Consider the following 15,197-nt stretch of genomic DNA (forward strand, 5'->3'; position numbering starts at 1 on the left):
AACTTGTAGGAATCTCAGGGTTCCCAGATCTCCCAATCTTGACTGCATAGCATCAAAGGTATTAAGATGATTTGGTTTTCCTTTAGGTCCTAAAGAATCCCAAATTTGCCCTTGTGGAACACAGATTTATTTATTTTCACAAGGATATTCTGCTTTGAAATTGGGCTCTCCCCAGCTAGCCATCCAACCCAATTTGATGTCAATAAAGAATTTCAGAAAGACTTTTAGTGCTTTCTTATTCAAACTATTGGTCAGCATATCCAAAGCTGATGGTGAAACACTGGTGATAACTCTGCTTAAATGAAATAACTCCCTCAATCAATGAATCCCCACCAGCTATGGTCCAAAATAAACAATATTTTCCAATATCCTAATGATAAAATGTTAATTCATTCAACAAAGAGTTATTGAGCTATTACTATGTGGCAGGAACTGTGCAAGGAACCCAGAGACATACAAATGAAACAACCATTATTTCATGACATGTACGTCAATATGCAGGAAAGCAGGAAAGCTAGAGAGTCACGCTAAGACATAAGTTTGTATGGGAAGCAATAGGAGACAAAAGAAGGGATCGTAAATTCTGAGAGATTTGGGAAAGTTCTCCCAGAAAAAATAAAACCTTAGTGGAGTCTTGAAAATGAGTAAGTATAAGTCAGGGTGAGATTCCAATTAGAGGAGTAAAGAAAGCCCATACCCTAACTTGTATGAAGCTTGGGAGTTTGCAAAATACTTTGTCAGGCATTGTTTGACTTAATCCCCCAGACACTCCGTAAGGTAAGGATTAGCATAAGGGGTGACTCCTAATTTTAGATGATGAAACTCAGGGCCAAGAGGGTAAATAATTCTTCAGGAGTCTGAGAGTTAATGAACAGCAGGCTGCCCTGAAACCTAACACCCGTGTAACTGAAGGCTCAGCAGCAGTAGCTTGCTGGAGCCAACTTGTACTGGCTCAGGACAGCCAACTGTTAAAGATTCAGGAATTTTGAAAACCTATTGTCAAACTCTTGGAAGCTTTAAATTGGCCAGCATCAGTGGGAGCATTTACACCACAGAAATTGGCATATGCTATAAATCAGGACTTCTTTTTTGTGACAGCCAGTTTACTAGTTTATTTACCAGTATTACTTTGCAGCAAGCTGCCTCTATATAAAACTGTAATACTACAGAGGACAGGATTGAAAGCCTTACCCAATTACTTCTCTATGATTTAGAAGCCAATAATTTGAAAGGAATAATCTGACTGACCAGGTTGTTTTAAAAATAATGATCCCACCAAATGAATTTTTATGTGTCAATAATTATTTATGAAATTGCTTACTTATATGCCCAGTTCTAATGAGGAAAAATAAAAGACATAAGACACAGTCTCTACCTGGAAGGATCATTCCAGTGTTTTCATATCTGTAGATATTGACCCGCTGGCTCATTCATTTTTAGGTCATCTGTGTCACTTTTATAAGTTCCAGTTCTACTTTGGCTCTCCTGCAAACAGGTCATCAGCATTTATCTGAGCTTGCAAATAACAGCTAGGAGCTCTGAGATCTTTTATTTATACTTTGGAAAAATCACAGATATTCAAAATAAAAGGATATTTTATCCTCCTCATCCAACATTCTAGGTTAGAAATCTTCAAACCCTGCATATTTTTAAAACTGTTTATTTTAGTAACATCTTCCTGGGTCCCTCCACATTTGATGCAGCATCTTTATTTTCCTACCTTTCTAAAAGTATTGTCTGCCTCAGGTGATCTAGCTTACAAACAATTTTAATGTAATTTTAAATACATAGAACCCCCTGAAATGCAGATAAGTCAAACCAGGCCAATCTCCCAATTAAAGTATCTTGAAAGGAATGTTCAGTCATTTGGAGACCTGTACAATGTACTACATTGTCAATTCACTTCTTCATTTTAAACAACCCCACTTCATACCAGCTTACTGTAGATCTCTTGAAAACTCCACAAGTGGCATACTTGAAATATCAGGCATTTTTCTTTAAAACATCTGGGATTCTCTTCAAGTGCTGGTAACTGAGGTCTATGTGCTGGTGTGTCTATGTGGGTAAGAGATATTTACAGATACTGAATTTGCTTAAAAAAACATCATTTTTGTGCCTCTTGCTATAATCTTTGCAAGCTTATGGTGAAGAGATTTTCTTGGAGCTTCTGTTAAGTACATTTTCTGTGGTGCCACATATTCCAGTTTTAAGTTTGCTTTAAAAAAAAAAAACTTCTCAGAAACATCAGATAATTGATATTCAGTGTCTTTTGTTCCAATTATGCTGCTTTGTTTGCACAATATCATCCAAACTACCAGAAGTCTATTTGTTTCTAGAATTTACTTGGAACACACAACTTGGGAAGAGTTTACTATGAGCCCATTAAAGACCGGCATGGAAACATCCTCATAGTCACCATCAGAGAAGTGGAGACACTCTATTCATTTTTTAATGGCAAATGGATGCAAATCTCAAAACTACAAAGCCAGAGGAAGTCTTTGTCAACACCTGAGGAGCCTACAGCCTTAGACATTTTACTGATAACCATCCAGGTATGCAGTCTTTCAGTTTTCTAATACTGTATATTTAAAGTTCAAACACATTTATTGAGGGGTTAGTGAAATGTACTAAGACCCATTTACAAATGCAGTGATGGAATAGAGAGGGTCCAGAGGCATTTCACTGTTTGTATTCCACACACAGGAAAGGTTCAGAAGCTTATTTTTTATTTATCACTCTCCAGATACGTAATTGGCCACGCAATACAAGTGCAGTGAGCACCCTGAAAATGGCCCTGACCAATAAGCCAATGAGAAACATTGAGACAAATGTTTGAGTAGGGGTCTACAGGTAATATAATCAAAACATTAACACCTAAAGGGACTATAATAATAATACATTGCTAGACCGTGTGTGTGTGTGTGTGTGTGTGTGTGTATAAAACACTATGAACAAAAACACTCTTACACACACTTACTTGTGTGTTCCTTCTAATATTCCTCTGGGTCAGGCAGGCATGATTAAATCCATTTTAGGAATGAAATAACCGAGGCTCAAAGAGATTCTATGACATAACGACCACACAGAGAGGCAGGTCTAGTGAAGCTAATGTAGCCTCAGCATATTCAGCTCTTCACTTGCATTAGCCCCTATCAGTGCCCTGGCAGGGATCCTAACAACTTCATATCCACAGTTTTGTATTCTTCTCGTTAAAGAAGGCACGGAAAATTGTATTCGCTTTAGTCCCCACAAAACTTGGGTTTGCTCCTGGGCATACAGCTAGAAAGTGTCAGGACTGAAACTTAAACTCAGATCTTCTGGCTGGAATCAGGCTTCTTTCTGCTACATTCTGCCACATCCTGGGGCAGGAGTTAGGATTTTAGTCATGAGGGATTGGAGATCAAATAAAGGATGAAAGATTCACCTGAGAACTGAATAGCCACCAAAATGCAAAATTCAGGCAGCTCTGATCAAGACTCAGGCTGCATGGCATAACTGGGATACAAAGTACATCTTCTGCTCCTGAGTCCAGCACTCTCTCCACACCACCACACTCCTCAGGTGTTCTTACGTGAGCATGGGCTTCACGCTGTTTCCCTTCCCTCCTTCCTTCCTTTCCTTCCTTCCTTTCCTTCCTTCCCTTTCCTTTCCTTTTTTAAACCCAGTCATGGGGATGAGTTTGATAGTACTCTCCAGTTAGGCAGACAAGCTGGCAGAAACAGCTACCTTAAATTGAGGTCTGGCATATATCCACAAGACAGCCAGTCCAGAGTAATGGGAAAGAAAGGGCTCAGTCCCACATAAACAAGCCAAACCCAACCCTTGATGCCAGTAGCCATTCATGATCACCCTAAAAAACTAAGCCACCAGCCCACTAACTTACTTTAGTTCCCCACTGAGGAGTGGTTGATAGAATAATCTCACCTCTCCATTCCTTGCACTAACCCAAACCAGAATGGAGTCCAGTGTAGCAAAGGTAAGCTAATTGGTCAAAGCCTATACCTCTGGCTTTGATTTTATGGAATTTGGGTTCATATGAAATTGATAGAGGGTGTGTGTGTGTGCATGCGTGTGTGTGTGTGTATGTGTGTGTGTGTGTGGGTGTGGGTGTGGGTGTGTATGTAGGAGGTGGGGGCAGGGAACATAGACACTATTCGTGGCTCCCCTCTTCACCCTTTATAAGCAAGTGCTAAAAGAAACATTTAAAAAAATCACAATAAATTGAGCTTTTACAGGGTGACTAATACACTAATCCCCTATAGGGATAAACTGGGGTCTGGGCTACCTTTGCTCCTAGAAACACAGCACAGGCCCCAGCATGATATAATACCTGGTTTCTCCTAGACTTATTACATTAAAAATGTGTTACAGGTGCAGAAAAATTCCAATCTGGCAAAAGGTTGTTAGAAAAGGAGACCAAAAATAGAGGCAAGATCAGGTTTCCACACAGATCCAAGTGGAAAATTTACCCCCGCTGACTGGCACATTTCTGCTTGATGTCATTCCCACCCACCCCCACTCTCCTTCTCCTCCTCCTACTTCTTCTCTCTCCCCTCCTTCCCAATCAGGTCTTACACTACAGAGGAAATAGGGGATAAAACTACTAGGGCTGGTATCCAGTCACTCCTGGACTTTAATTATGTCAGGAGTTGGCCCCAGCAACGCAACATGAAAGTAGTGACAAGTCTTGGTGTTTGCCCAAAGCAGGCGGGGTACTTCCCACAATTCTGGGCCACAAACCACTCTCTTTTCTCATGGTCAGTTGAGTGATGACCACTAGGCTTGGGGCTTCTTTCTGTTAGATCACAACACATACTGAGGCACCAGTTTGGAATATAGCACACGAGGGTGTGCTTCCTGACTCCACCTTGTCTAGTGATGTGACTAAGGCAAGATACTTCATTTCTGACCTCTTGTGTTTCCTCCCCTTCTTCCTTCAGCAAGAAACCCTACTTCATAGGGTTCCAAGGAAGATTAAATGAGTTAATATGTAAAGCATTAGAGAGTGGCACAAAGTGAGCACTCAATAAACGTTAGTGATTGTTATTATTTCTCTACTTGGAAAAATACAAACAATTCTAGGCCTCCTCGGGAGGTATCTAGGCCATCTCCTCCCATCCCTACCTTCCCATAAGACCCTGGTACTGGCTCAATCATCCGCTGGGGCATTGCACCACCACCTCTACCTTTCATAAGAACTAAGGAAAAGTTGTATAAAAACTGTATGGTCTGCAATGCGGTTTTCAAAACAGGTAAGGGCTTTAGGAAACTCTGGGTCTATAACTAATCTACTAATCCCTAGGGCCCCAGGGAAACTCCAGGGTCTAACCCTCTCAAATTCTTGACCCTCTCAAGTCCCAGACCTTCATTATGGGCCTTTCTCATATCTAGAAGAAAGAGAGAAATCCTTCACACACCTGTCTGGGAAGGATAAGAAAGTTACTGTGGACAAATTAGAGTCCCTCTGAGCAAACTAATTGGCAGTGAGAGTACTTCCAATAGGGAGGACCCTCTCAGGTGCTGAGTTACCCAGACGTTGATCTCCAGGGTCACCTTAATAACTGGAAACTTCACAGGTGAACTTTTCTTTGAAGCTTAATCTTTCACATTTGCACTACATTTTCAAGTTTATAACACTCTGTTACATCTATAATATCATTTGATCTTCATGAAAACCCAGTGAGATTGAGTGGGTAATTTCATTGTGTCTCATTCACAGATGAAGCTATGAATTTCAGGGAAATAATTCCTTAGGGTCATATTAGCAAAAAAGCAGCATAGGAGAAACTAGGGCCCAAATCTTCTGACACCTGGTCAGGTACCTTTCCCATTTTCCCAAGCCGCTTTACATGCCCTCCCCCTCCTTTTCTCTGTATCCTTCAAAAAAAAAAAAAAAAAAGTGTCATCCTAGAGAGGATGTGCTAAAGTTTGCCTTCTGGCCCCTCCCAGCTCTGCTTTCCTTCTCCTTCTCCTTCGGCATTCCTGTCACCCTGTGTCTTCTCACACCCGCAATACCCAGGACCTACTACTTCTTCTGCCCTTTTCTGTTGTTGTTTCTTTTTTCCAGTACATTCCTGCTCTTTCTACCCCCAAGCAGCCCCTAACATGGGGATCAAAAACTACAGGAATCAGGAAGATGAATGAAAATGAGCCAATTGAGCTGCACCTGAGAAACAATTAGGTTCACACAAAAACTTGTTTATCAGTGTTCATAACAGAAAAAGAGTGGAAACAACCAAATGTAATGACTGATGAATGGATAACAAAAGTGATATCCATATAATGGAATATTATTCCGCCATAAAAATGAATGAAGTACTGATCCTTGCTGCAAAGTGGATGAACCTTGAGATCAAACATCATGCTAAGTGAAAGAAGCCAGACACAAAATGCCACATATTGTATGATTCCATTTATATGAAATGCCCAGAATATGCAAATCCACAAAGACAGAAAGTAGATGAGTGGTTCTAGGGGTAGAGGGAGGAGGGATGACAGCTAATGAATGCAAGTGATGGAGTGATGAAAATGATCGGGAATTAGGTAGTGCTGAGAGCAGCACAAGCTTGTGAACATAGGAAAAAACACAGAATCTCACACTTTAAAAGGGTGAATCTCAATTTTAAAAAAAGGAGCAAGTGGAAATAACAGAGACTACAATAATCTGGAGGGCCCTTGTGCCATGTAAAGAACAGCCCATTCAGCCACAGCCAACTGCAGTGGAAAAAAGTGGTCCCAATGTTGAATGTTTTCCCATTTTTAAAGAGAAGTTAAAAATCTAGAGTTTTGGATAAAATATCCTTATTTTTTAAAGTTAGGAAATAATTTAGAAAATTTAAATTCTTTGCAAACCCTATAATCTTGGGCCCACAAATACCTGGGCCACCATTTTCTGACCTTTGGTGTCCCTGGTCAATTCAGTTTCCATCCCCTGTGCAAAACTAAAGCCCTGTGGTTACTGGAAAAGCACGTCATTCCTCTAACAAACTCTTAGGACACCTGGTCAATGGAGGGCAGTTGGATATACCCTTCCTGGTCACTGAACCAGCACAGCATATTCTCTCCCTGAGGCCCAGCTCCACACTCCACTACCTCTGGGCCTCTCACTTCATATTTAATAAACATTTTTTCAGCACCAACTAGGTGCCAGGAACTCTTCTAGGTGCTATAGGAAAAACAAATGAATAAGTCAAGGTCCCTGCTCTCAAGGAGTTCAGTCAAGGGAGGGAGACAGACTTGTAAACAAATCAAGGTAATACAAGGCAGAATTAAACCAGAGCCTGATAGCAGTACAAACAGCGTACTATGGGAGCACAGACAAAGCAGCTATTAATTCTCCCTGGAAATATCAGGGAAGGCGTTGTAGAAGAGGTGACATTTGGCTAAGCCATGAAGGGTAAATTAAGTTCACCAGGTGGAGAAAAAAAAGAGAGAGAGAGGGTAGGGAGGAAGGAGGAGAGAAGGAGGGAGAAGAAGAGGAGGGAGAGAAAAAGAGAGGGAAGAAGCAAGGGGGAGAGAGAAGAAGGAAGGAGGAAGGAAGAACTCAAAGAGAGATTTAAATTAAATAGAGGGCATGGTAAAGAAATGAGGCTTGGGGCGCCTGGGTGGCGCAGTCGGTTAAGCGTCCGACTTCAGCCAGGTCACGATCTCGCGGTCCGTGAGTTCGAGCCCCGCGTCAGGCTCTGGGCTGATGGCTCGGAGCCTGGAGCCTGTTTCCGATTCTGTGTCTCCCTCTCTCTCTGCCCCTCCCCCGTTCATGCTCTGTCTCTCTCTGTCCCAAAAATAAATAAAAAAACGTTGAAAAAAAAATTTAAAAAAAAAAAAAAAGAAAGAAATGAGGCTGAAGGTAGAAAAGGAGATCTAACCCTCCCTTGGGTCCACAATGGACCTTATACAACCTGATCATACAGAGTTAGAAAAACTTGCTACATGTCTTTCTCACACACTGACATTTGAGTTCCATGAAGGGAAGGATCACATCTTATTCATCCTGATGTCATTAATATTCTAGCATGATACCTGACACATAGTAGGTGCCCAATAAAAGTTGGTAGAATTAGTGAACTCATGAACCAACAAAGAACCAAAGAACAGCGATTAGGACATGTTGGAGAGAGGAAAAAGCAATCCCTTTCGGCTGGATATAAGACACACAAAAGGACTATAATGGAAGTAAAGGCTAGAAATACAAGTTAGAAGTAAAATCAGCTAATATACAAGCCCACAGGCATTTGATTTGGTTTAGAAAGCTTTCTAATTATGCAAATGGGACAATTTCTTTCTCTTCCCATACATTTCTCAAGCTCTAAAAACATTCTAATGAAGGATAAATGACTAGTAAAGGCAGGAAAACAGATGCTCAATAGTAGATGCTCAGTAATCATCTTTTAAAACAATGAATGAAAGAGTAAATTACACCACCTAAGAATGGTGGTAGTTTTTACATAACCACAGTATGTTCCTAGCTCTCATTCTATTTGTGGTTAGTGCTCACCCCCACATGTGTGTAAGAGAAAACTCTTCTTATACACATCCTATATTTGTACTTTTGCGTTTGGGTCTTTACAAGCACATTTTCTTATTAAGTTTCAACCCTAATTATTTTTCCAATGCATAGGCTCATTCAAAGCTTTATTACTATTTTCTTGAAACTCAAAACCATAACAAATTTGGGACCTGCAATTTTGATGCACACATTCTTCGTTTCTTGGTCTGGAACATCAATAAATAAGCTAAAGAGATGGGCCCTCAGGACCAGTCCCTACTGGGCCATCACTCAATATGTCTACCATTCCCACACCATCTCCATCCACAAATCTTCAACCTAGAGAGTCAGCTTATTAAAGTAATGTCAAGATTCTACTTTTCCCAGATTATCTAGTGAAACAGATTACTGGAGACTTCTCCCTGGTCTATGGATCCTGTTCTTTTGCTGTTAGAAATTAAAGTTGTCTGTATGATTTGCCCTTCACAAAACCACATGGACTCCTGTTTAGTGCCTCAGGATTTCCTGGGTGACTGCAAATTGATTATTTGATGGTTCTTTCTCATTTTCCCCAAAGATCAATAAGTTGGAGGTCTTTAATTACTGAGGTCATCTTGTGTTTCTCCCCTTTCTATTTCAAAGACAGGCATATTTGCCCTTTTCTAGTCTTTGGGGACTTTTCTATTTCTCTGCCACTTCTCAAAAATAATGACCTGTGGGTTTATGGCTGGGCACATCTGTTTGTATAGCAAGTATCCCTAGGGTGCATATCATCAAATTCTACTGATCTGAATACTTCCATTTTTCCCTTCTCTCATTACCTTCTCTCACTCATTGCTCTCTGATTACCTGTTCGTTTCTCAAAATTTCACTTTGACTGAACTTCCTCCAGTCAACTACCTGTGATCTTTTCTAAAGAGATATGATAGAAGACATCAGAAAGTTCTGCCTAATCCATCTCTTGATATTAATAAAATCCCTTTCTTGATCACAAAAATCCAATATTTTCTAGTCTTTTTTTTTTTTTTTTTTTTTTGCCAAATACCATAAAAGTTCCTTAGCCTTTGCTTTTCTGTACCTGCTAGTTATGCCTTCCTCCCAATTGTGACCATTCTTATTTTGTCCCTCTTCTGCTATTCTCCTATGTTCTGGCTTAGGGAACTGTCCTGACTTCCATGTGCTGTGTATCTATTATATACAGCAATAGCACTGAGTACTAAGGACACAAAGCAATAAAAAACATAGCCTTGCCATTAAATTCATAGTCTGGTTCAAGAAAAGAACATAAAAGAAGAAAAAATATAAGTACTCCTTCCTCAGTATGCCTCCATTGCTTCTATTGTTAAACTGATTTCAGAATACTGTGATCATTTGTTTACTCATCTGTTTTTCTCAACCTCTTCAAAAGTAAAGATCACATGATGTTCCCCTGACACCCCACTGTCTCCTGCAGTGCCTGGAACTCAATAAGTTTGATAAAGGATGATACAGAGGAGACAATAACACAATAGTATAGGGGCGCCTGGGTGGCTCCGTCAGTTAAGCATCCGAATTTGGCTCAGGTCGTGATCTCACAGTTTGTGAGTTTGAGCCCCGTGTCAGGCTCTATGCTAACAGCTCAGAGCCTGGAGCCTACTTTAGATTCTGTGTCTCCCTCTCTCTCTGCCCCTCCCCAACTCACGTTCTGTCTCTCTCCCTCTCAAAAATAAACAAACATTTAAAAAAAATACACAATACTGTATGTTAGATGTTGCAGATGGTTAATTCTACGGAGGAGGGATTACTTCTTCAGAGTCTACAGGTCAAAGAAGCCCTCTCTGTTCCGTATAGAATTCCGCACAAGTTTATATGCTTGGTTTTCTCTTCCTTTTAATATTCCCTGCATTTCATGGTAAGGTTGGTTCCTTCTTTTTACTCCCTTTGAAAAGAAAACTAAACTCTAGCCTATAGGAATTCTTCCCTGACTCACCACTCCTGTGTTTCAGTTTCCCCACTGCCCAAATGCTTAAAAAGGTCTTACCTACTGATACATATTTCTAATTGTTCATTATCCGAGTTCCTGCAGTTGTATAGGGAAGCAAAAGTCACAACCAAAATAGTTCACTGGAGAGTTGACCACATATAAAATAAGACTGCATTCAAACATCCTTCTGTGCTTAACCAGGCTCGTACTTGCTGTTGCCCCAGAAATTTCAGTCTCTGCTGCCTGTGGAATAAAGTGATGTGAAAATACAATGCAAATTCAAGGCAAATCTATTACAAGGTGAATCTTAAAATCTTATAAAAGATGCAGAATTTCGTGAAGCTGATGAAGATGATGTGGAGATCTAATCAAATTACAGCCAAAGCTGTTGACAATTAAGAATCTAGCAGGGGTGGGCCAGTTAACAATTGAAGAACACAAAACAAAGGAACTTATGAGAATGACCTGAATATCCACATTTTTTAAATGCCAGGGGGAAAAATATGAAGACTTCAAATATTCTTGCAAAAATACCCTCTTCATTATCACACTGTGAAAGTCACATATGAGGAATAGCATTTCAGCTATCATACAATTTAGTCTAAAAAATAAAGCCAAAAAAAAAAAAAAGAATCAATACTTGATTCTTCCTTCATCCTCATGAATTAATGAATAATTGTAACTACAACTTAAGTGATAATAATACAAGATAAATAAATCTGGGGCTATTGCTTTTTGTTTCATTTTTCAAGATAAAGAACCAACCAAATCTTTGTTTTTCTACTTACTATATAAAGTTTTGGTCCTATTTTAAATGGTGTCATTTAAAAGAGACTTTTCCTAGATACCAATTATTCTGAAATAATGAGGCTTCGTGTACTGCTTTGTCAGCTTCTACACTTGCAAATTTCTGTTTTCCTACTGCTAAACAACAAGCCCTGAGAGGACAGAAATTAGGAATTCTAGTTTTCTAGTTACCCGTTCCCAATCACAACCCACACACCTAGCCCAGCCCAGGAAATAAGGAAATAGCATGCAGGCAGGCTATATTAATGACTAATTACCTGACTTGGAGGATAATCCAAGGTAATCCTAAAGGTAAGATTGGCTGTACCACCAATATGTCTCCAATATCCACAGTGGTATCCAAGGCTTCTATCCTAATAACTTAGCTACAGCTCCTTTAATTTATGACATGGTGCACCTATGAAAGGAAAAGGTTTTGAGGTTGCCATTTCTTAAAATAAGTATATATATATGTGTGTGTGTGTGTGTGTGTTTATTCTTGCAAGAGAGGGAGGGAGGGGGGGAGAGGGAGGGAGGAAGGGAGGGAGAGAGAGAGAGAGAGAGAGAGAGAGAGAGAGAGAGAGAGAATCTGAAACAGGCTTCCGGCCCTGAGCTGTCAGCACAGAGCCCGATGTGGGGCTCAAACTCATGAGCTGTGAGATCATGACCTGAGCCGAGGTCAGACGCTTAAGGAACTGAGCCACCCAGGTGCCCCTTGAGGTTGCCTTTTCAAGGTGTTTTATGTGTTGTTTTGTTTTTCACCCTACAGGATATTCTCTCTTATCACAAAAGGAGTCATCAGCGTCTCTCTCCTGGATTATATCTGGGTTACCTAAAGCTGTGTAGCTCTGTGGATCAGATCAAAGTCCTAGTTACCCAAAAGTTGCCCAACATTCTCTGCCACGTGAAGATCCGTGAAAACAATAACATTTCCAAGTAAGTTGTGAGGAGTCTGGGTTTTCCTTGTGATGAAACAATGGCTCAAATGATGGGTTTGATGTGTCAGGAGAAAACTGACCCAGTGTAGCTTCTGCAGTGAGATGTCCCCAGGTGCCAGCACACCGGGGCAGAAGCAGAGCTGTATTTTAACATTAGGATAAGGAGGGTTTGTGGTATTGGTTGGTGGAAGGAGTGACCCAATTGAAGGAGGGGCAAACTCCTTTCACTTTCCTCTCTATATTATTCATGGTGCAACCACTGACACTCAACTGGTTAATGAATAGATGCCCTTTTCTTTCAACATTTTTATTTCCAGTATCTTTTCTTCACAACTTAATAAGTCATTTTTTAAAAAAATATATATATCAATTGTGGAAATGGGTTCTGGTAGAGCAATTGATTTCCCTTTAAAGAATCCCCCTGCCCTCATTCTCCCCATCCCTGGCCCTCTGGCCTTAGGACTATGTATGTTTCCTGTACTCTTTATGGTTCTCTAAAGAAGAAAAGAAGTAACAAGGCCTGTGCTTCTGGAAACTGCTCTATGGTTTGGCATTATGGTGAATTACCCTGTTAGCTTTCGGAAAGTTGCCCAATCTTGGTAATCTGGCTCAGATTTACAACTAGCCCTCCAGCAGGCCTCTGAAAGTCTACTATAATGAACTGAATTGTGCCCAACCTAAAAAAAGAAAAAAAAAAAAAAGTAAAGAATAGATAAGAAAACAACTCTCCTGGGATCCTTAGGCTTTAGAATACAAATTAGATGCCCAGATTCTAGTTATACCTATGGATTTGCTTAACCAAAAGAGATTCCTAACTTGGGTCATTTAAAATTTGGTCCATAAGGTGGCAAGAGCTTATTAACTATAGTGTCTCATGATGTTTTTTAAATACTATTTGATGACAGTGAAGGAAATAATGATGATCTCTTCAAAAACTCACTAGCTGCCATATTCTCATCTTTCACTTATCAACCACACCTAGACTTTAAGTCTGCCATCTGGTGGTCACTTCTACAATCAACTTTGGTTATCTTCTCAGTCCCTCCCAAGAGGTTACATGGCTCATTTGTGGGTTGACTCAGCAATGGTTACTTTCATCCATTTGCTAGATTTGTGTCTTAAAAGTTTAGACTCTATCTTTTCGTGGTTATACCAACTAATTTCTCCTTGACAAGGATCCAAGTTTAATTTTTACAAAAGATTCCAGTAGCCTTCACTCTTGCCAGTTCCATTTCTCTCATCCTTATAGACTAAACTGCTTAGTTAGTGGTAGATGTTTCATGGTATTCCTACTGGTAATTTATTCTCTAATTTTATTACAGATGCTATTTTAGCAATGTGCTCCTTTAGGTTTTGTGAATGTTTGTGCCAGTCAGAACCCCCTCATTTAGTTCAATATCAGTGATGGGAGAAAAGAAATTAACTCCCAAGCAGGTTCTCAAAGATTTCAATTATTTGTGGAGCCAAGTGCACGCCCAGATTGAAGTAGGATTTAATTTTTATTTTGTTTCTCTTATTGAGACAATACGGTAGATTTTCCATAGTATTTTCCAGTGTGGGAATTGAAATGAAACAGAGATCTTGAAAACAGACACTTTTCCAAGAGGATAGTTGGTTAAAAGAGATTGTTTTCTGATGAAAAGCTCATGTCACAATCGATTTCATTTTCTGACACACAGATTGGAGCCCAGGCTGGTAAGCCCACTGGGGAGAGCCCTCAGAGGGTTTTCACACGAGTGGGAACATATGTTAGCACCTCCTCTCTTTCTGTCCCCAGAGAGGAGGGCTTTCCTTTCCTCTCTGGCCTGCTCCTGAGTGCATACTGCTGCTCCCTGCAGAGTTAGAAAGAGGAGAAACTGGGCCAAATGAACGTGTTTAGAGACTTGTGCTGGAATACCTGTGGAAACAATGTTCCGAGGAGGCATTTACCTTGATCTTTTCAAGCTCCTCTTGAAGAGCGGCCTTTGGGGGACAAACCAGATGTGTTTTCTCCCACCATCATTCTTTTCCTTGCCCTTCTGCATGACATTTGGAAAAGTTCATTAGGAAGGATTACAGAGCACACAGAATAAAGACACAGATGACTAGTTTGAAAGGAGGATGGAAGCAGTGATGTGTGTCCCCTGGTTCCTTTTATTGGAATTGTCTGGTGTTCCTGTTTGTGATTCTCCTCAAGCTCTTGGAAGGGGAAAGAAACCAAAATAGTCCCCACGATTACAACAGGCCGGGGTTGAAATGTGCCATGTGGTTTGTTGGCTGAGTTGGACCAGAGTCCTGTGGTTACCCAACTGCTGAATTAACCAGCAGATGCCCCTGTGGTAAAATGCAGGGTCTTAGAACTCACAGAGGATCTTCAGGGAAAGAAAAATGAAGACAGTCAGGAAATTATTAGCAAATATTTCAAAGCTCCAATCTCAAAAACTGACTGATACAAATTAGACCTGCTGTTCTGAGGTATATGTGGTTTGATAGGTGAACTAAGCTTATATTAGAAAAAAAGCTCATTTTAAACTCCATTTGGGTGGCAAAAAGTTCAAATTTTATGAATTGTATTGAGTTTTAACCACCAAAAATTGGTTATCTGGGTTCTGGACATATACACTAAAAATGTTCTGAGCTGTGTTCTGAACTTTTGTTATATTTCTAATTTTAACTTGACTCAACATACAGAGAGGAGTGGGAATGGGTCCAAAAGCTTTCTGGCTCTGAATCTATGGAAAGTGTGGATCATACTTCTGACTGCCCCATGCAATTGTTCTTCTACGAGCTCCAGATGGCAGTGAAAGCTCTCCTTAAGCAGATCAATATACCTCTACACCAGGTACTAGTCTTTACCATTTTTATCTTCTTTTCATAGCTGATGGAAACTGCATTGTGGTATAAAACTAAGAGGTTAAAAAAAAAACTGATATGTTTGTTTTCATTGATTTAAATACCACTTTGCACATGTTGCACACTTTGATGCCTACAAATGGACACACACTGTACTTCTGCCCCTTTTCTGTATCTCCTCCATATTGACCTC

General features: G+C 40.2%; 1 protein-coding gene and 1 long non-coding RNA gene across 3 annotated transcripts in view; one reads left to right on the top strand and one right to left on the bottom strand.

Moving 5' to 3' along the window:
• Positions 1–15,197, top strand: part of ANKFN1 (ankyrin repeat and fibronectin type III domain containing 1) — a 316,545-nt gene that overhangs the window by 264,856 nt on the left and 36,492 nt on the right. For both annotated transcript variants that reach the window (XM_058703009.1, XM_058703010.1), the window contains exons 14-16: positions 2,337–2,552; positions 12,004–12,170; positions 14,843–14,993. In XM_058703009.1, the coding sequence (XP_058558992.1) occupies positions 2,337–2,552; positions 12,004–12,170; positions 14,843–14,993 (534 nt within the window). The remainder of the gene's footprint in view (positions 1–2,336; positions 2,553–12,003; positions 12,171–14,842; positions 14,994–15,197) is intronic.
• LOC131497075 (uncharacterized) lies at positions 554–14,849 on the bottom strand. Its single transcript, XR_009254756.1, has 4 exons — positions 14,102–14,849; positions 11,513–11,652; positions 10,506–10,691; positions 554–2,055 (listed from the first exon to the last, which is right to left on the bottom strand). It is a non-coding gene; the product is annotated as an uncharacterized LOC131497075 (long non-coding RNA).

This window comes from Neofelis nebulosa, chromosome 16 (genome assembly GCF_028018385.1).
Source record: "Neofelis nebulosa isolate mNeoNeb1 chromosome 16, mNeoNeb1.pri, whole genome shotgun sequence".
NCBI classification, from domain to species: Eukaryota; Metazoa; Chordata; class Mammalia; order Carnivora; family Felidae; genus Neofelis; species Neofelis nebulosa.